We start from the raw sequence: 21,563 nt of genomic DNA on the forward strand, positions 1-21,563 counted from the left end.
TCATGTTGAAGACTCATTCAGAGCTAGGAACCCACAAAAGTTATACCATGAAACAAAAAGTGCCCTGATTATTCTCCCCTGTTTTAATAGAACAACTGGTATGCAAGACCCCCCTCATTTCTCAAACAATTTTGTCATTTGCACACAAGTGGTAGAGGACAAGAAGGGCCTGATGTTCCCGGTGACAAGTTATGATTATCAAAATCCAACCCACGGGAAGCTTGGTTGGGCTGCAGATGGGAAGAAATGTACTTGGTGCCATGGTCAAAAGCTCATCTAAGGCTGGGGTGTAATGAAGCCCATGGTGGGAACAGGTTTGGGGAGTGGTTCTGCCTCAGGGCATAGAGCCAGCTTGCAAACAAGGCTGCTGAGCACATGCCTCTGTCACTGCTGGTCAAAGCTGTCTTGGCAAAAATCCAGGCAGGGAAGCAGAGTCTTGGTAGCTCAGATCAACCTTAGTGAAAAGAAGCTTCCCTCTGCCGAAAAGTGCCATTGCATCCTGTCACCCCAAGTGTGGCATTTACATGTATTAATACATATATCTGCTTTTGGGAACCTGGCTTTCTAATGTGAGGGATTAAAACATTTTCCTTTGAAAGCTTTGCAATGAGTGTGGATCTATAAGGGAAAAAAAGCGGGGTGAAGTTTCCACTATGTTCTCTTGACTCTAGGAGCAACCTTCAGAAAAATGCGTGTAAGATTAGCAATGAAAACACAAGAGCTACAAACATGCATTCACCTGTTTTTAAGCCTTCTTAGTTAAGTCTACAAAAAATACAGAATTTGGCTCTTACCAAATGTCCATTAAAATTGTGCAGTTATATTTATATAACTATTAATTCCATAATAATAAGGGTCACATTTTAATTAAAAATGTCAGAAATTCAGTCTCTGCCATCTGCTAAGACCTGACATGGCTCTGAAGCAATTGATGATGCTTCAGCCTTAGACAGAATATCAGTTCAGCACTTTTCTTTTATTCACATGGCTGAATGCCAGCCAGAGTAGCATAAACAATGGGCCCCATGAGCTCTTACATCAAGACATTCAGGGCAGTGAGAACCTTGTCTTCAGAATTTTTTTCTCTAAAATGCATTTGGCATTTCTAAGGTAAATACCCTGTATGTCTTGTTCAGCATTTGACATCTTGACAAATCTGCAAACTGATTTTACTGCTGCTTCAGAAGTGCTCAGGGGCGTTGCTGAGAGCATGGGCAGGTTGTAGGAAGGCTGTGCATGTAGCTGCTGAACTCACCAGTGAGCTCTGCTGCAGGAAAATGTCTCACCTTTGCTTTCCTCACTTGAAGAGGAGCCTCTGTGTCCTGCATGTCATTGTCACAGCCCTTGAGTGGTTGTCTCTGTAACCATCTCATGCCCTTACTGGTTTGCAACAGCAAATTCAGCCAAAGCTTATTTCTTATAAGGGACACAACAAATTTACAGTTTCAGTATCTAGCAAATTTATGCCATTTTTTTAACTAGAATGTAAATTTGGTTTATTGTGTCATTATATCCCATTCTTAAAATTTCCAGGCACTTTTTCATTGCTTATTTAATAGATCTCTTCATAAAAAGAAATAAAGGAATTTTGTTCCATTTAGTAGGTATGAGTTTCTCTGAAACGTATCAGGATTGGTATTTAGCTTGCAGGGGGATTCTGCATTTTGAAAAAGTTCAAGAGTTTTCTTATAGCCTGTCTTTTGAACAAGCAGAATTCAATTACAGGAGTTCTTGAATGGCATCCAGTCCCCTCCCTCGAGGCAAGCGCTGGTGCCCAGCGAAACAGTCTCCTCTAAACAAGCATCACTTTTCCCTGCAGACCTGAGGCACCTACATCTGGAGCACTTGCTTTCTCTCTGCTGACAGGAGAAGAAACAAAGACATCTGGGGCTAACTGCCTAAGTTACTGCAGGAACTTAAAATTTAGGTGCAAATTTTACATGTTCAGTAAATGTAGCATATATTCCAGCCCTTAGAAGTTATTTCATGCGTGGTGCTTTATTCTTGTGGATTTTGTCAATTCTTGTGAATTGAAACCAGACTTCCACACTGGGCTGACACGATTTTTTTTGGTTTTATGAGTCGTTAGACTAATATAAGCCTCCAGGAGGGCACAGATTTCTACATATTGTGCACTGACATGCAGACCAGACTATGAAATCACATGTTTTGAAAGCAGTTCTGCATATCATTAATTTAATAATTGAAGACTGCTGGCCTTTCACAATGTGTTTGTTGTTCTTTAAGCAGAACCAGCTCAGCTGTTTTCCAAAAGCCAAGATGTATTTTGAAATGAGTGATTGTCTTAAAAACCATCTTCACTGACTACAAACTTTGGGATGCTTGAAAAGTAGAAGAATCAACTTGAAGTCACCTCAGCTGTATAAAATAGTGACTGGAATTCCACAACAGCCAGGATATAAAGCATTTAATTTAAAAGAGGCAATGCTGGAATCCTAATTTTGTCTGCAACTAAATTTGCTTGTATGCTTTTTGCTGCATGCTAAGCATTACTCATTAACTGTAACATCTCCATCTGAAAGGTAATAGTGTCTTTCCATCATGCAGAATGTCCTATCATACTGGCAAAATGGATTTTTATTGAAGATGGAAGTAGTGCTGCAGGCCTGTGATGGAGCTGAAACTGAATTAGGTTACGGGTGCAGAGGAGTGGTTCGTAACTGAGACTCCTCGGGGAGTGGGGAAGGTCCCCCTGGAAGATAATCATGCCTAGGCCTCAGATGGCTTGTCTTGCTTCCATTTTCACCCCTTATGAATTATTCGTCCCTGCTAGTTGAAAAGGTCATGGGTCAGTCCTGCTCCAAATCCCTTGGATTTTGACAGAAAAAGCGTCTCATGAATAATGAAGCATGGCTTTGTTCCCACCAGGGTAACAGCTGAGTGAGGAAGAAAGGACCCTCCCCACAGAAGGAACTTCTGTGTGTGTTTTGAACAAGTCATCACCATGCACAACAAGTCAATTTGTATCTGCAAGTATTAGTTCAAGCTCCTAACCAGAGGACACATGTTCAGGAAAAGCTGAGAATAATGTCTTGCATGCTCCCAATCCCAAAGATTGACAGTATTTGAAATGAAAAATGTTCCTTGAAGTGTCTTGCTATATAAAGCATTTGGAAGTGTGTCCTTATCAGTTATTTAGAAGTGCTGAATTTTAGTTGAGAAAATGTAATAGCAGAACTCTGGCTGATAACCTAAATGTGCTGACCATGAGAGGCGTACAGATAATACCTAAAATCCAGAGACTAAAAATGAACCTTGAATTTTCAAGAGCACAACAAGTTCTGAGAAAATAAGTCAAATTCAGGTATTTTTCATCTTTGGCTGGGAGTCCAAATTCTATCCACCCTGCTCTGTTGCTGACTGTGAATGACAACTGACTGGATACAAGAGCGAGACAGGTGAAACCAAGGGCAGCTATTTCAGGGGGTGGCACCAGTCAAAGTGGCAAAAGAGAAGAAATACTCGCCCAACCTGTCTTTCTGTAATTTAGATCGAAATATGTTACAAAAAATGCATAAGAGCTTTTGCTAAGGTCAAATATAAACTAATTATTTATCTTTACATTGCCTATTCTAAATAACTTCATCTTGTTGCTGGGGGGGGGCGGTTGTAGGTGGGAAGGAGTTAACTTCTTTTAAATAGAAAGTTTTAGGCAGGAATGTAAGCAGCTTTTTTTTCTTTGGGCTACCAATAGGTCTCTGAATATGCTCTGTGCATATTGGGATATACTACATTATCTGTCAAAACTGTTGCAAATGAGGCTCATGAGCTGATTCAGTCTATGGACTGATTACATAAGCTACCAGGAATCCAGGTCAAAGCAAAATTGTCTTTAGGGAACTACCAGGTTAGAAGCAGTGTCATCTCTTTTTGCTACAATATGCCTTATCACAAATATATTTTGAAAGATTTTTCAAGAACCACATAAAACCTAATTTTTACAGGAACTAGGAAGACAAAGTTGTGCTTTAAAAGGGTTATTCAACTGTGCGTGAAATTCCATTGCCAGTAAAAGAAAAACAATATATTTTTTTCCAGATGCTCCTGAGGGTAGTAACCTGAAAACATTTTGCCACTAAAATAATTTTTGCACACAGCTAATCTTGAGGCTTTATAGTACCTGCCAGTCAACTACTGGTTTGAAAGTCTCAAGAGCAAGTGAGACACTTGGTATTTACCCCATACCATAAAATCCTGCTCATATGGCACACACTACGTCTACATATATGACATTTGAGCAGAAATTACTAAAGTTTATATTTTCCTCTTTTTTTTTTTTTTTTTGCTTGGAGGGTTTGTTTATTTGTTTACCACTATTTTCTCCCTGGACAGGGACTTCCTACAGGAGGCATTGCACAGGACCCTGATGAGTTTGTTGTACAGTTATCAAAAGGACGATTATGAGTGTGGTATTAAATTAACATCTTTTACAGATCAAGCTTTCACTTGAAGCCTTCCTGTGTCTCTGTGTTTGATTTTTCGCGTTCTTTGATCCCAGAATTACAAGAAACTATTTAAAACCTTGTGGTGGAGAGCTATACCCTGAGTATAGTCTGAGAGAAACAAGGCTGAATAAAATATAATTCTCATGATGCTCATCCACATGATGCTTAATTAGTACTCATTTGGGGGAGCTGAGAAGCTGTGAGCCAGAATAATCAGTGCTTTTATGGATGGTAATGTCAGATGAATCTTCAGAAGAAATTGACAAAAATATTTGGGTTTTTTTTTCTTCTAACTTTCAGGCATCATTAGATTGCAGGATAGGGGAAATGGAAGCTCAATAAATTAATTTACTTGACTTCTCCAGCTTTCTGCATAGCTCTGTGAGCTACTGAAAGAAGATATGATTAAGAGTTTTTGGTCTATTACAAACCAAAAATAATCAGGGCCAGCCTGGTCCTAGAAAAAGCTAGCATAAAATTGTGCCTCACCTTCATCCACAGCCACCGATAGTTTCAGATTGTAAGAACCCCTCAGTAAATCATATAAATTTAGCTCCAGTCTTTGCAGGAAGGAACTGGGTATTTATGCAGCTATTTATGCAGCTGCAGCTGTTATCCTGCACATTTGTTTGTTTTTCACACACACCGTTATGGAAAAAAAAATTCTTCCTCTAGAACTGATAAGTCCATTTCAGCCCCCACTTTGATAATTAGCATTTGATGAGGCTACTTGATCTTGCATGTAACACTTTTCATCAATACTTGGTGTCACTACCATGCATTCAGTGCTAATACATTATTTCTATGAACATTAAGGTTCAGAATGATTGCCAATCATTGTTTTATGGAGTCAGCAAATTAGAGAAACGAGTCACAGGAATCTTAAAGACCATTAGCCTGCTTTTATGATATTTCCAGAGGATGGTATGTCAACTTCTGTGAGTTGAATGGGTGTTTTTCTCTTATTTTAAAGTAATATTAAAGAGAAATTTAAAGTAAGCTGTAAATATGCATTCAAGACATTAAAAGAATTTTTCCTGAGAATTAATGAATGTGATAAGTGCCCTGTGGTGAGAGAGTGCTGGATTTTCTTTGAAGTCAAGACTGAAAATTCTGGTTAGTGATTTTCTAGATGATAAGAACATTCATCTGATAGCAACAATTATTTTTCAGTGAAGGCTACTGCAACCTGCAATATCATTGTACCCTGTTCCTAGTTTTATCACTATCTTCTAGACTTCTATTCCACTCGAAGACTGAGTCCCTTGCTTTTGCAAAGCATTTCACTAATCCCTACAGGCACCATGTCTTTTCAAATTAAACCACAAGTGTGGCCTTAAAGTACTGGTGAAAATCTAAAGTAAATCTGCAAGGGAAAGAAAAATATAATTTTTGCTGGAAGTCCAAGTCATTCTTATCCTTCCATAAATGTGTGGATGGGAAAAGAGAAAGGGAATGAGTTTGAGAAGATGTTTCAGCCCAGGTGAGTAGTTGTTACCCTTAATTTCCTGAATTCTCTGGGCTTGTCAGTAATATTTGGGGGGAGTAATGTTTCAGTGGTCATAAGGAAGCTGTTGAGTTTATGGGGGGAAAAAAAAGCAAAAAGCAAAAGGTTCTTTTAATATTATTCTCCAGTCCATGAATACATAATCACCTACTACACCAGAGTAGCTGGTAATAAAAACAGAGGGCACAGCATGAGCTGGGAGTGAAATACCTGTCATGCAGCACCGTGGTGCCTGTGTGTATAGTGTGGGAGTTTTACTCAAGATTTAGCCTTGCACAGTACAGCTGGTGCTGCTGTGCCACCAGTGGTCACCAAGAAGCAGAAATTAGTGCAGAAGGATCTGGAGGTGGCTTTCAGCACGCCTTTGTACAGCTGCTTTTCTCTCCTGGCTGGCATCTGGGTCTGTAGTGCCCAGAGGAAAAGAGCTGGTGCTGTTGAGCTGAAACAGTGGTAAGTGGTACTTGGAGGATGCCAGATTGAAGTGGGAGCATTGAAGAAGTCAGATTTGGCTGCTCACGGGCCCAAGTAAATGGGATCAGAGCTGGCAGTGACTGGTTCAGAAAACTGCATGCCACCATTAAACAGCCTCCTAATCAAGAGGTGTGCACATGTGATCCCCCAGAGGAGGTCACATCTGGAAATTCAATGGCCAAATGTTTAAAGGCATTAGAGGCTCATAAGGATAGAGAGGAGCACCAAATGGTATTTTCAGAAGTGACTCCTATTACTTAAATTGCAATAAAATCTGTGGGAATCAGGCAGTGAAGTACTTAATGCCACCCTGAGAAAACTCTGCAACTCTGTTTTTATCGGTAAGTGCCTGTGTGCCTCTTAAAATCCTGGCTGTCAGAGACATCTCCTACCCGTAAGGCTTTAGCAATGCTGAATAGCAGAGATTGAAGAAGGATTAAGACACAAATACTGCAGTGTTTGAGCCCTCCCTGTGTAATGTTTGTGCATGGCTCTATTTATGTGTCTGGTGCCACACAAGGAAGATGGATCATGTAGGGACATGCCGGAAGAAAGCAAGGATGTGGCACACAGACTTCCTAAAAGGTATCAAAGCAGAGAACAAGAAAATCAGAGCATTGTCTTGGATCCCATTCCCCTGAGCAGATGAAGAGGAAAGGAGGACATGTTTAGTACCTTGTTCCTCAGATCACAGTAGCAAAAGTACAACCTGGCTCCAGGGCTAAATAAAGAAGGAAAATGTACTAAGTCCTGCTCCAGCTGTGATGGAGAAAGGCCTGCTGTGTTCTCCAGGAGGATTATTGGTATTACTGGTAACTGGAGAGATGCACATAAAATTGCATGAAGAGTAGAAAGGTAAACTTCCAACACAGGTGATCAGAAGTATAAAGAAATAGGAGATTATTCTTTTGCAAAAACTAGTCTCTTCAAAATCTTGTTGCAAATACAATCTTGCAAAATAATCTAGCAATACTGTATTTTTTAATATGAGCTTTAGTGATACATACAGGACACAGCAGGACCTTGAAAGAATCAGCTTAGAAAGACTTCACCAACTATGTCAGGAACTGTAGTTTAAATACAAAGCTGGTGAACATTTAGATGCATAGTAGCAATCAAGCAGCCATCAAGAGAATACAGCAAGGAGCACAGAGACACATGAAGCTGAAGAGCAGAATACTTCTGTGACAGTAAGCATCAAGATGTGAACAGAGGAGCTGAATTCAATGTGTGGAAGGCCAGCAGGTCCTGTGGAGTAAAACCTGATGATGAAAAGCAGCGTCATAGACAGACTGGAAAGTACACAGTCATGTCAAAGCCTGTAGGGAGAGCAGCTAGAGAAAAAACAGAGCACAATCAGGGAGCAGAATTAGACTTTGGATGTATAGGATACTAGGCTGTACAAAGTGGCAAAAATGAATGGTTTGTAGGTGCCAGACTGGCACCAGATGCAGTAATATTGGAGTAACCAGATACAGGCAAGAAACTGAATGTCGGGTAGATATATATATACAGAACTGTGGAGACATCTTTGGGATTGTTCAAGGGAGGAAAGCAAAATTGTCATCCAGCAATGGTGAATGGCAGTAACAGGATTTCTTAATCCCTTGGACTGTATGTTAGTACAAGCATAATAGAAAGCACTTGAGATCATGCTTTCAGTAATACAGAAGACACAGAAGGCCCCATTGTCAGTGCAAACAGGCAAATAGATGATGCTTTGACTGCTGTTCTGCTCTCTTGGCTTGAACTCATCACTCTGCAGTCAGTCAGGCACAGCCCCGGGTGCCTGCAGTGGCCACTCCAGGCTGGGGTAGCTGCACCTCTGCAAACTGACTTTGCTTCAGTGTGCAGAGGGAGGATCATAGGAGCTAAAGAAGGGTTAGCATGTGTCTTACAAGAAAGATGAAGCATTGGTCAGCTCCCAGAGCTGGATATCATTGCCACTAGTGGAATGAGTCCTGTGATTGGAGCACTAGCACCAAGGGCTACAAGTTTCAGGAGGAGGCAGGACAGGTGAAGGGGAGGCATGACACTGTAAGTAAGGGAGAGGTTTGATTGCACAGCCCTTAGAGTTAGTGATGATGTGGTGAAGAGCCTCTGGATGAAGGCTGGGGTAAAGGAAAACAAAGCAGGTATTGTAGAGGGTGTTTACTACTGATTACCCAGTTAGGATGTAAGCACCAGTGAGTTATTCTATAGGCAATTAGGAGGCTTCTCTGGATCAGTAGCCCATGTTCTTATGGGAGATTTCAAGTTCCCAGATATCAACTAGAAATATCATACTTTTCTGACAAGTCTTGGAAATTCTTGAGGCTTATAGAGAAAACTGCCTGTCATTCATACTTAGTGAGCCAACTAGAAAAGATGCCCTCCTGGACTGGCTATTTGTGACGGATGTGACATCAGGGGGCTGTCTTGGTTACAGTGTTCATTAAATGTCTGAGATTAGGATTTTCACTGTAAAAAAAAAAAAAAGGTTGGCAGAGTTGCTTCCCTGGACTTTATGAGAGAAAACTTTAGCTGTTCAGGACATTAATTAGCAGAGTGCCCTGGGAATCTGCTTTTAAGGACTTTGAAGTCCACATGTGCTGGTCAGTATTTAAGACTCACCTTTCAGAAGCACAGGAGCAAATAACTTTACCATGCTGTGAGTCAAGCAAGCAGAGCAGAAGAACAGTTTGTCTGAACAGGGACAAACCTGTGTTTGGTGTAGGTCAGGAGGAAAAAGAAACTGTAAGACCTCTGGAAGCAAGGTGAGGCTTCTCAGAAAGCTGAGTACAGAGCTGGGGTTCATTTACACCGGAAGAAGACATGAAAGTCCAAAGCTCAATTAGAGTTGAAACTGGCCAGTGTTGTTTCAAATAACAGGCTCTTTTTTCAGGCGAGGTCTAAAGAAAATATTGGGCTGATACTTGGTGAAGGTGGTGAATACTTGATAGTACTTGGTCAATCTGACTAACAGGAATGAAGAAAAAGCAGATGCATTCTATGCACTTTTTGTCTCATTCTTTAGTAGACCTACAGCTTCCCAGTCCTCTGAGCTGGAGGACCACAAATGTGAGAACAGTGACTTTCTATTTGTGAACACTGGAATATTAAGGGACAAGCTGTATCAGCTGAATGTTCATAAGTCCATGGGGCCTCATGGATTCATCCAAGTGTTCTGAAGGAGCCAGTGAATGTTATGGCAGGATCCCTCTCAATAATCTGTCAAAGATCTTGCAGGTCTAGGGAGGTCCTGCTGATTGGAAGCTTGACAATGTTATTCCAGTCTACAAAAAAAAAAAAGGCATGAGGAAAGAAAGACCCAGGGAATTACAGACCTGTTAATTTAGCCTCAGTTGCTGGAAAAAATATGGAGATTATTATACTGGGTACTACTGAAAGGCATTTTAAGAATGATACAATCATAAGGAACAGTCAATATGGGTTCATAAAAGGGAAGTCCCATTTAACTGATTTTATATCCATCTATAATAAGGTCACCTGTGTAGTGGATGAAGAGAAAGCAGTAGATACAGTTTTTTTCAAAATTTTAGTAGGCTTCTGATATTGTACCTCAGCATCTTTCTGGACAGGTTGCTCAGCCACGGAATGAGTGGACTTGTGATGCACTGGGTGAAGAACTGGCCAAAGGCCAGATCTCAAAGGATTGCAGTGAATGGGGCTACAGCTGGCTGTTGACAGGTCACCAGTGATGTTCTATGGGGCTCAGCTTTAGGGCCAGTCCTGCCATATATATATATATATATATACACACATATGCATATATATCAGTGATCAGGATGCAGGAGTTGAATGCACCACTGGCAAGTTTGCTGATCATACCAAAGTGGGAGGTGCTTTTGACTCTCTTGAGGGGTCACAAGATGCCTTGCAGAGCGATGTAGATACACTGGAGCATTAGGCAATGATTAATGGGAGGAAATTATTTAACAATTCAAAATGCTGGATTTTGATCCCCCTGGGATGGGGTAATGCCAGGCACAAGTATGGATTAGGAGAGGAGTGGCTGAAGAGCAGCCCTGCAGAGAGGGATCTGGGTGTGCTGGTGGACAGCAGGCTCAATGTGAGTCAGCAGAGAGCAAACTCCATCCTGGGGTGCATCAAACAGAGCATCACCAGTCACTCAAAATTCCTGCTGTATTCCATGTTGGTGTGGCCTCACCTGGAGCACTGTGCAGTTCTGGGCCCCACTATGGAAGGAGGATGTGAAGGCCCTTGAATGCATCCAGAGTAGGACAACAAATCTTGTGAAAGGACTGCAAGGAATGTCCTAAGAGGAGCAGCTGAGGACATTGTGCTTTTCTAGTTTGGAGAGGAGGCTGAGGGGTGACCTCATTGCTCTCTACAGCTTTCTGAGGAGGGGAAACAGAGAGGGAGGCACTGAGCTCTTCTCCCTGGTGTCCACTGACATGATGCAAGGGAGTGATCCTGTAGGAATGCCCCACAGGACATTCAGACTGGACATTAGGAAGCATTTCTTTACAGAGAAGGTGGTCAAACTCTGGAACAGGCTTCCTCGAAAAGTGGTTGATGCCCCAAACCTGTCAGTGTTTAAGAGGCATTTGGACATGTCCTTAAAATTGGTCAACTTTGAAGTGATCAGGCAGTTGGATTAGATACTTGTTGCAGGTCACTTTCAATATAAATATTCTCTTCTGCTTTATTCCATTTTGTCCTATTCCATTCTTTCCTGCTGTGATGTTCTTTGCCTTTACATCTGCACCCTGAGGCTGTTCATTCAGATCTGTTTTTTCATGACATAAAATCTAATTTTTTTTTCCTAGCAAGGAAGGGTGGGGACCGATGCATTTTCTGTTTTCTTAGAGACTGTTTCTCCAGTCCAGAGCAGGCATACAGTGGTAGAACAACATGAAGAAGTTTGAACTAGTTGATTTCCCATTTACCTTTTGGATGAAGTAGCTGTCAGGTGTCTCAGCCCAACATCTTCTGCAATCCCTAAGCCCATTAACCAGCTCAACATAACAAATGAGGGATCATTCTCCAGCTATTCCTAAATTTTTTAGTGGGCTGGTGTGTTTTTTCTGTAAGTTGATACTAGCTCACTGACGTGACAGGCAGTATTAATAAAGCCTTAGTCACAGAGCTGGAAAGAATGCTTTTTACACATAGGACAAAGAGCTGCCTGGATCCTTCTTTGTTTGAGCAAGCAGCCAGAAAGTTTGAGGAAATAATGAGAAAAAGGAGATGTACTTGTCAATACAATTTCATGATTGAGTGTAGATGTTGGTGAGAGATGAGAAATCTTGCTGCTTTTTGCCAAAAGCTATGGAATCACAGTGCAGTGTTTCCATGTTTTGCTGCACGTTTTCCTAATGATAATGTGTTCATAAACAGCAAAGCAATATAGCTCAGCAATGCACTGTCAAGACAGAAAACTAATAATTATGTGGCTTCTTTGGAATGAGGTAACCTTGAAATCCAGTAATTAAGTAACAATGTGTGTCCTGGTTTAACTATGTGTCTTGGTTTAATTCAGTGTCATTTTTAAGTGCAAAAATTGTCCCCATGTTTGTGTTCCAAAAATCAATATTTACTGTTTGTTAGATAGAATTTTGAAACAGAAAAGCTGTAGTGGAGGGCTGTGAACTGCTCAGAATCTTTGCTGAATATAACACACCTGCCTGAGCTGCAATTTGTGGGAATTGGTTCCCACTTTGTAGAGCCATTCTGCATATGGACATGCATAAGCATATGGTTAGACTTTTTAAAAAACTTTTTGTTCTAGTAAACCACTACAAGTCCCATCAGCCCAGCTCTGCCCTGTCTGCAATAAAGATCTGTTGCTACAGGCCTTGGCATTAGTTCAGGAGATGTTTCCAGTCAGGATTCATTTTTGACATGGATGAATGAGGACTTCAGTGAGGCAACTCAAAAAGAGATTGCCCTATATAATTTGGCTGAGCATTAGGCTTTGAGAAATGAATGATTACATTTAGAATTGCCTTTTCACTTGAATAGCTGGAGAAGATATGTCCAGCTGTCTATATGAGAGATTTATTTTCTAGGGTAAAAGTGGAGTGAACTACTTTCTCCATTCAGAGAAAGTTTTGGGTTGAGTAGTCACCTTCTTTTGAAGGAGAAGAATATTCCTGATGATAAAAAGAGTACATAGAAATGAGTGCATTTTGGAAATCGAATAGTATCTTCTTCTCCAGAGATCCATAACCACTATCAAAAGAGTACCAATTTAAAAACAAGTTTTTGAGGGGAAAAGGTTACTTTTATCAGAGAAGGTACTATTGCAGATGCACATGCTGAGCTGACTTTACAAAGCAGTTAAGTAGTTTTACATTGTAAAACTTTTAATATGTGCATACAACTAAAATTTCTCTGATAGGCACATGGAAATTCTGCTAATCCTTTGTGTCAGAAATGTATTTTTGGAATGTGTAAGGCTAGAATAAGCCTTTTTTAAGGCAATATATTGAAGTTAGAAAATCTAGGTATTTGTAAAATATGTGGTTTATTCTTCTATGCCTTCACCCCATAGCAATTTAGGAAATGATGGGCTTCATCTTAAATCCTTGTGTGTTCTTCTTTGTGTATTTTCAGGATTCCTCTTTGATTGGAACAGCCACAGTGGCTGGTCCCAGGACAAGTGCAATAATTGGAGATCAGGGAACACCACCGAAGGTCCAGCTCCCCCTCAATATGTAAGCAGCTCAACTCAGTCATTGTGTACTCTTTGTTTCCGATTGTGTGTGTGCATGTGTGTGTGTGTGTCTGCTTGAAACCTGAATGCCCAAATCTCAGCTCAGGTGCATTCTGAGAAGAGAGAGATTGCAATTTCAAATGTGAGGCAGCCCCTGCTGAAATTGAAAAATTAATAGAGAAGGGCAGGGCAAGACTTCTCCCTTCCTGTGTGAGCTCTTTTAGACTTTACTTATTGTAGCTGTATGGATCACTGTGAAGCAAACTGAGTACCTCTGAGCTAGAGAAAATCTTCTTTCATTTAAAGCTCTTAAAAAGGTGTAGTCCCATGCAATCAAACACCTGATATATTCACAATTAACCAGAAAAAATGGCCCAATTGCACTTTTTTGGTGCCATCAACAATGAATGAACAAGGCAATGAATGAACTTCACATCACTGGCATATGGTCTTGTTGAATAGTGTGTAGAATAACAGAAGGTTCACAGGACAAAAAGTAGACTCCATCATAGCAAGCCTCTTCTAGCCTGGTTTAACTGGTACTTGTCTAATTAACTACTGAATCCTTTCCTCTCAACACATATACCTCATAAAAGGAGGACAACAATACACACACAAACACATATGCATATCCATATTTTTGGGTTTTATGATATGGCTAAACAAGGTCTGAATTCACAAAATCCTGAAAATAATAGATCTTCTTTAAGAAAAATAGGGGTGTTTGATCAGAGCCAAACAAATTTCTTCTTAGCTACTTATTTGAGGTCTTTAAACCTGAGGGATGCCAGATCACTGAATGCCCCACAGAAAGGTTTCATCATTGCCCTGTGCTCACTCTGCATGGCTTGTGTGGCACATAGTGGGGCATATGTTTATTTCAAGATTTGTCCTGACTAGGAAGCAGTAACTGGCAATATTTGAAGTACCTGGTTGCTGAATCAGGACATTTTCCAGCTCTCTAGCAATGCCCCTGACTCCATGCCTCAGCAAGCCTCCCCTGCTCCCTCCCATGCTTCTCCTGTCATCTCCCTTGTGAAGCAGCCTTGCAATCCGGTCTGTCATTCTGCATTTGCGAGCCAAGTTCCAGTCAAAGAAGATGCATTATTTGAAAGCTGTAGCAGTAGTGGGGAGGTGCAACTCTAGACAAAGCCCTGGGGCTTCTGCGTTGTAAGCAGAGTCACAGGCAGCTACCCAAGGCCAAGAAAACTTCACACTTCAACCTTTTTTCAGGGAATTTCTAATAAACATTTCAGATTCTTCTAGGTCCCACTTCCAAGCCTTAGCCTCACTGTTTCACATAGCCCAGAATAATCTGATACTACATTTTGCAAGATTTCAGATTGTTGTTTTAACACTTTCTTCTAGGCTGTACAGAGTTAGCTGGTGAAGTTTCACACCTAAAATCTAGAGAACAGTGAAGTGTGTCCAAATCCAAAGACTTTGCCTTAAGGCAAAATCATCCTCAGCAAATGGGACCACTAGACCCGATTTCCTGCCAGAGGAAAAACCCAGAAACAAATTCTGGGGAGGGAAGCTGCCAACAATCAGATTGTTTTCAGCCATGGATGAGAGCAGCCTCCCCCCCCCACCTCCTCCCTGACAGGAGTGGAGTTTATGCCTGCCCACAGGGTGTACTGCAGACCCAGGCTGGACCTGCCACTGGGTTTCGAGAACCCTGTGCCTCTGCAATTAAGAGGAGACCCCCAGAGATGGGCATCCTCACTAGCCCCCCACACAGGAGGTGGGAATGCTGGTCCACAAAGTGCTGATCACTTGTGTTTGCCAGGGTCACCTTATATGGTTGTCACACACAAGCTTTCATCACTTTAGCCATACAGAGATTGGTCTCTCTGGTGTGGCATCTGTGCTGGGCTGTTGTACACCTCCTTTTAGCCTCTGCAAGGATTTCAATACTCTATCCAGAGGATGTTTAGGCTCATTGTGATATTGGATATTCAGACTTACTGGTAGCTGATTTGGGGGAATTTACTGGGTGAAGCTAGTAGGAGAGAACAAAAAGAAACTAATAGGAGATCTGGAGATAGCTGCAAGGCTTGCACCTGCTTCCAGGATCTCCACCTGTAAGTTACATTATTACATGTAGCCCCTGGGGGGAAAAGGCTAAGTGAATCTATCTAAAATGCTCTATCCCTGACCCCCTGCTTTACGCAGAACTTCTGAACCTGAACCCTATGTAAGCAGCAATTTCAGGAGGGACAGTCAAAGCCACACTTTTGCTCCCTTGAGTGAGTGCAGTCTGGCACTTTCTGTTATGTCCTTGCAGAGCACAGTGCTGAAGGATTAGCACTGAAGCATGCAACCTTATTTCTTGTCAGGGTGATGCATTTTAATGTCCTTCAGATCATATGTAGCCTCATGTTTTCCGTCAGGTGAACAGCTACAGACCTGCTCAAGAGCACCCGATTACGTAGGCTAAAAAAAGGATGCACAGGGTGGTTTCTCCCATCTGTTGACTAATGAAATATAGTTTCTGATTAGGTCTTTGTACCCCATGCACGTGGTAAACAGAGCCAGGCACATCAGCCCAAGATTCCCCTAAGAGCTGTTACCAAACAGTTCATATTCTGCTCATTACTGCTGTTTATTTACTACCTTCAGAATAAAAATAAGGAAATATATGGTACAATAAAGAAGTAGAATCAAGAAAAATAACAGGATTTATTCCTCAATTATATTTCCTGGAGAGCAGAAGTAAAAAGTCATGTATCATTTTTATTGGCAGAAAATCTACAATTACAACCGGTATAGTTTTGGTTTTTTCTCTGGTTCACTGCTATAAGGTGGGCAGCAAGCCTCTTCTCACTCATCCCTGAGCCTAAGAGCATTCTGTTGCACTTTGTAGTGTAAATGCACTTTCTCTGTTTTCCCAGTTCTCTTAGTCTATGCTCACTGCCTGTAAATCACAAATAAATAAAAAAACTCAGGAAGGCACAACCTTGATCAAGAATTACCAGAAATCCCCTTTTGTATCTGTAGAAAAACGACAATACAAAAAAATCTGGTATTTACAAAGAAAGTGTTCTGTGTGTTCACTTTTGCTATTTTATCCCGACTTTCCATTATTTCCCAAAGTGCAAGCAATCATTCTTAATTTTCAACAAGAATCTCTCTAAACAGAGAGAGTCTCTGTAGGGATTTTAAACTGTAGTCATTTCACAACCCTAGACACATCCCTGAAGTAGTAACAGAAGAATAAAAGAGAGATAAATAGAAAGGTTCTAAACAAAGGGAATAAATAAAAGCTGTAATTAAATAAATAAAAAGTTCTACATATTAAATCCTTTATTAAAGATTTATTAGAATACTTGCATGCAAAACATCCAAAACCAAATTCTACCATTTCACTTACTTCAGTAAAAAAAAACCCTGCAGAACATGGCCCTTTCTCACTTTTTTTTTTTACCAACATAGTACAAGAATTACCATACCAGATCAGAACAGTTTGGTGTGCTGTTTCTAAACTTGGCCAGCATAAATAGCATTGAGAAAGCTGCAAGAAAAGCTTTTGAAATAGCCTACCTATTTATTTTCCTCTTAAACTCCAGAACGGAGGTGGATTCCACCCTGAAGCATATGAATATATACACCTTCCAGATGTCAGGATTTGCAAAGCCCTCTTACTCGAGCCCTTGTTACTCTGGCTGTCACTGTAATTGTCATGTTTTTCTGAAACCGTTGCTACGTCCTTAACTTCGGTGCTGCTTTGTGGCCCTGTTTTGCTTTGGTTATGCCCTGAGTGAGAAGCCTGTCTCATCAACTTCTAAGTTACCTGTTACTCTGATTAGTTATTCCCTTATTGTCTTAGAATCCAGTCTCTGCCCTTCCTTGTTTGTGAAGCAGCCTGAAATGATGTCTCTTTTTAACTACAACTTCTGAACAGCGCTTTCTGCTCTGCTGGAGTTGGAGCAGGACAGGTGGTGGTTGATGTCACCTGTGTGCTTTTTCCCTGTGTGACCTCTCCCCACAGCTACCTAGCCCTGTATGCCTACAAGCCTCAGAAGAACGACGAGCTGGAGCTGCGCAAAGGGGAGATGTACCGGGTCATTGAGAAGTGCCAGGACGGCTGGTTCAAGGGCACGTCTCTGAGGAGTGGCATGTCCGGTGTCTTCCCAGGCAACTACGTGACACCTGTTTCAAGGTGAGAGCCACTGGCCTGTACTGGGGCTGAGTGGGGTTCTGGATGGCACTGAAAACAATGCAGCTCTGCTTTTAAATCACATTCTCCTTCCAGAAATTCTCTGGTAGCACTGTGGACTTCAGTAATGAGACTTGCTGGTGGTAGAATTTGAGTTATCCTTTTCCTCAGGAGATTGCACTAGTTGTATTAGATGATAGCACTTATAACCTCTGATAGGCCCAGGTTTTTTATTCTAAAGAATCTGTTGGCTAATGATTTTATTGTTATAAAACTACTGGACACGTAACAAAATAAAAAATTCTTGTGTCTTGCTTTTCAGTAGCTCCTCATGTCAATTTAGTTCTTCTTTAAGCAGAGATCTGCGATAGTTTGGATCTAGACTAATGTTTGAACAGTTAAAATTCTAAAGTGGTAGGAGAGTTAAGTAAATTGTCTGATTTTACCTACCCCCACCTCAGTTGCAGCAGATAAGGAAAGGAAAAAAGGCATTTTTGAGAGAGGAATGCCATTTGTCAGAGTTCAGTATTGGACAATACCAAATCAAAGCTGAGAAGCTGAGAAGAAAGTCCATCTCTGTGTCCCAGACTGTTTGCCCTACGTGTTCCTTGCAGGTAAATGCTGGCATATGTATGCCCATATCTCCTTTAGAGCAACTGTGGATTTGCAAACTGAACTCATTCTTTCTCATGTGCTCTTAGTCTCTACTCCCACATGCACACTGTCTCCACCATCTTTGACTCCTCTCCAGAAAAGGGCACCTCACAACTCAGACACTCTTGATCTTGAAAAATTGATCCAGCTTTGGTGCATCTAAAGTTTATGTCAAGTCTGCCGCATGTGTTCTGAGTAACACCAAAAGTTAAGAACAGAGCAGAAGGCAATAACTAAGCCTGATGACAGTCCTAATATTGCATTTCAGTAATGAAACCCCAAATATTAATTCACTGGTTCTTCACTGTTCATCAACCTAAATGTATTTACCTTACTTTATAGAACCCCTTGGCTACCTTCACTCCTTGCTTCTTCAGCTCTTAATTAGTACGGAGGTTTGCGCTGAAGGGTCGGTTATCTGAATCAGCAAGACTTTATTAAATGCAGCATGTCACAGCTAGAACAAGACAGAAAAGTGCTAAAGGGCAAAAGTGCTTTCCACAAAACCTGAAAGCAGCATTATGATTATATTTATGATCCTGTGGGCCAATTAAATTGCTGTATAAATCAACCTCAGTGAGAACAGTAATAAAAATATGATAGCAACAAAATCTCCTATTTGCACTACATTCAACATACTTTGTTCCCCTTTGACAGAAAATCAGAGGATTAGATTCATACATGTTTTTCTACCACACCCTACAAAACCCAAGGAAAAGAAGTTGTGAATTTAATAACACTGAACTAGATTTATATGCTGCCAAAGCACATGTGTGAGTGGAGCATTATGGAAAAAGAACTCTTTAGATGGGCAGACAAGCACAGGGCAGCAGAGAATATTTGCCACATCCAACATCTATCCATCTCTGTTGGAGTCACAGATAGTTTCTGTACTTGTTGGTGTGCATGTTTGCCTGAACACAGCTCTCAGTGGACTGTTAGATGTGCTTTTCTGGCAAACTGAATCTAGTGCAGATGGCCAAGCCAGCTCCAGCTGAACCTTCCTGCCACCCTGCCAGCTCTTCACAGCAGATGACAGACAGTCAAGATTTCCATCTGGTGGGATTCCCAGCTTTTCCCAACCTGGGGACTTATAAAAAAGTTTAAGAAAATAAAAAATCAGATTTATTTAGCAAAATGTAATCCAGGCAAACCTTGCACTATGAGATGAGTGAAGTCAATGGTAGCACAGTGATGTCTTTCCTCTTGTGACTTTAGGGGGAGGGAGGATTGGGCAGAAGGTATAGCTATTTTTTGCCCTTTTGGACCATATCCTCCAGCCTGTGATTTGGTCTTTTTCCATCAGAATTCCACTCTTTTGGCTTTCCACTTTTTTCTTAGGGTTATTTCTTCTGTCACCCATGTCCTCTAAACCAGACCAGACTGTTCAACATACTCCTTTCTGCTCTTCTCCTCTATGTCTTCCCATGCAGTCTTGGGGACCCAGAGTTTCTCCCAGTTCTATACTCCATAGATGACTCTTAACACTTTTTCTGTTATTCTCTCCTCTCTTGCTGAACTCTTGCACTGCCTCATTTCCATTTCCTCCACTTTACTTTGTTCTGCCTCATATCCCCCATGCTGTCCTTTCCCAGAAGAGGACCTTGGCGCAAGAAGCAGCCCAGGAGAAGAAAACAGCACAAAATGATCCATCTGTTTCATGGCATCTACAGCTGGGGAAGGAAATTATTCAGGAACTTGAGTAAGAAACTCAGAGAAAGAGCTGCTCAGCAGCAACTGAGTTTGTCCACTGGTGTCTTTCTGTCTTCCTAAGTGTCCTTCTGTCCTAGTCAGAGTTTTTAGCTCAGTGGTAAGAGGATCAAGACATGCTGTAGTCTGAACTCAATTAATAGGAAAAAAAGCCTTGTCCCTTCCCTCTGAGGTCTACTTGGCCACTCAGGTGAAATACAAATTATGCATGCTGTTTAAAGTGAGGAGCGAGAGAGGTGTCAACAACTGTTTGGTCTTTTTTCCATTCAGGTCAGCTGCATTCCTGTCCCTTTTGCATTCCCTTAGCAAGCCTAAGCTTGTTACGTCAATAGGGTGGAGTGTTCAGCCAAGCCAAGCCAAGCCCAGCCCAGTCAAGTCTACAGCTTCTCAGTCCCCTTCCATAGCCACACACAGATTGTGTTATTCATCTTTGTTTCTTCCTGTAGGGCTGTATGCAGGTTTGGTCCAAAGAAAAGATCTCTGAGTCTGTTTTAATTATCACTCCATGTGAAATAGCCTCTGGCACACAAAATGACATCTGGGAGATACCCATTTCCTCTGAATTAAGATTTGTGATTTTACTAGAAACTATTCAGACAGAAATATAGGGCAATAAAAGACATGATGAGAAAAATTATCTTTTCTATTTTTACCCTGCACTTCTTCCTGTAGAATAAAGGGGTGAAAATATCCCCCACCTTGCTTATAAATGGGTCCTCTAAAGATAAGTATTTATCAATACCTCAGTTTACTTTAGCAACTGATAGGGTATCATGTTAAACCCCTTAAGTAACTGGGGGTACTTATCAGCACTGTGGTTGGGTACTGGGGTCTCTGCAGCATACTTACACCGTGCACTTGTCTCCATGCAGGGTGCCAGTGGGAGCTGGGCAGCCCAGGAACAGCGGAGCTGTAGGAGCTCCAACAACAAAAGTAGCCCCAGGAGCCATCCACCCCATTGTGGCTGGTCACAGCAACGCCACCACGTCCGTCAGACCAGTTGTTCCCATCACTGCTCCCCCGACGCATGCCCAGCTGCAGGCGGCTTCTCCGCAGCTCAGTAACTGCCTGCGGTACTCGGCTCAGCAGGCGGGCAGCCAGCCCCGCAGCGCCATGCAGATGGGTAAGTGCTCACCCGGGCCTCCTGCCCTGGCAGGATTGGTGTAGTAATCCAATGCAACCCTCCAGTGCAACCCCCTAGAATGTGCCCATCCCCACTGCTTTCCTCCTCGCTTCAGCCCAGGCAGCGTGGAGTTTGTCCATTGGTGATAGAGTATGTTTTCTTTGCTTGTAATATTTATGGGTTTCTATTGATCTCTGGGAACCACGTTGTGTTTATCAGATTGTTCTGTTGCTACAGCTGAAATAGATTGCAGTGTTTACAAATATTTATACAATTTATCTGAGCGAAAGCAAGCACTCTGTATACTAAGGAGATTAACAGTTCTGAGTCCGGTTGGCTTGCTGATAAAAAAATACTGTCCTTATTGCAGAGCAAGTGATACATGCCTTGAAATTAAGAAGCATTTCATTGGGCTTCAGGGATGAAAGGTATTTATTAGGCAGAATGGGACCCTGTGTTAGTGGTAAAGCAAAAGATCTGAAAACTGCTGCCACCTTTTTGAAGTGAGAATAAGAGCTTCTTGCACCAGGGGGCCTCTGTTCTTTCTAGGCTCCCTTTCTGATGTACAGCACAATTTTCTAGAGTACAATTTATTCCCCTTTCCCTGATGTTAAACAGCTTCTGATGTCAATAAAGTAAAAGCAAATCCTGTGGTGGAACTTTATACAGCAAAATTTAAAACATTTTGTTTCTGATATTTTATAGGGATGTGATCCATTGTATTTAGACTGTGACTGCTCAAAACTGAGGTCTTAGATACAAAACAGAGCAAACACAAATGAGAAATACCC

The 21,563-nt window shown here is 41.5% G+C and overlaps 1 protein-coding gene across 1 annotated transcript in view; it reads left to right on the forward strand.

Annotated features, from left to right (window-relative positions):
* The window catches only part of SH3RF3 (SH3 domain containing ring finger 3), a 246,380-nt gene that overhangs the window by 186,017 nt on the left and 38,800 nt on the right, over nt 1-21,563 (forward strand). Inside the window, exons 5-7 of the mRNA XM_050977714.1 lie at nt 13,027-13,127; nt 17,118-17,288; nt 20,522-20,772. Coding sequence (XP_050833671.1) covers nt 13,027-13,127; nt 17,118-17,288; nt 20,522-20,772 — 523 coding nt within the window. The remainder of the gene's footprint in view (nt 1-13,026; nt 13,128-17,117; nt 17,289-20,521; nt 20,773-21,563) is intronic.

Source organism: Serinus canaria, chromosome 1 (assembly GCF_022539315.1).
Source record: "Serinus canaria isolate serCan28SL12 chromosome 1, serCan2020, whole genome shotgun sequence".
In the NCBI taxonomy this organism is placed as follows: Eukaryota; Metazoa; Chordata; class Aves; order Passeriformes; family Fringillidae; genus Serinus; species Serinus canaria.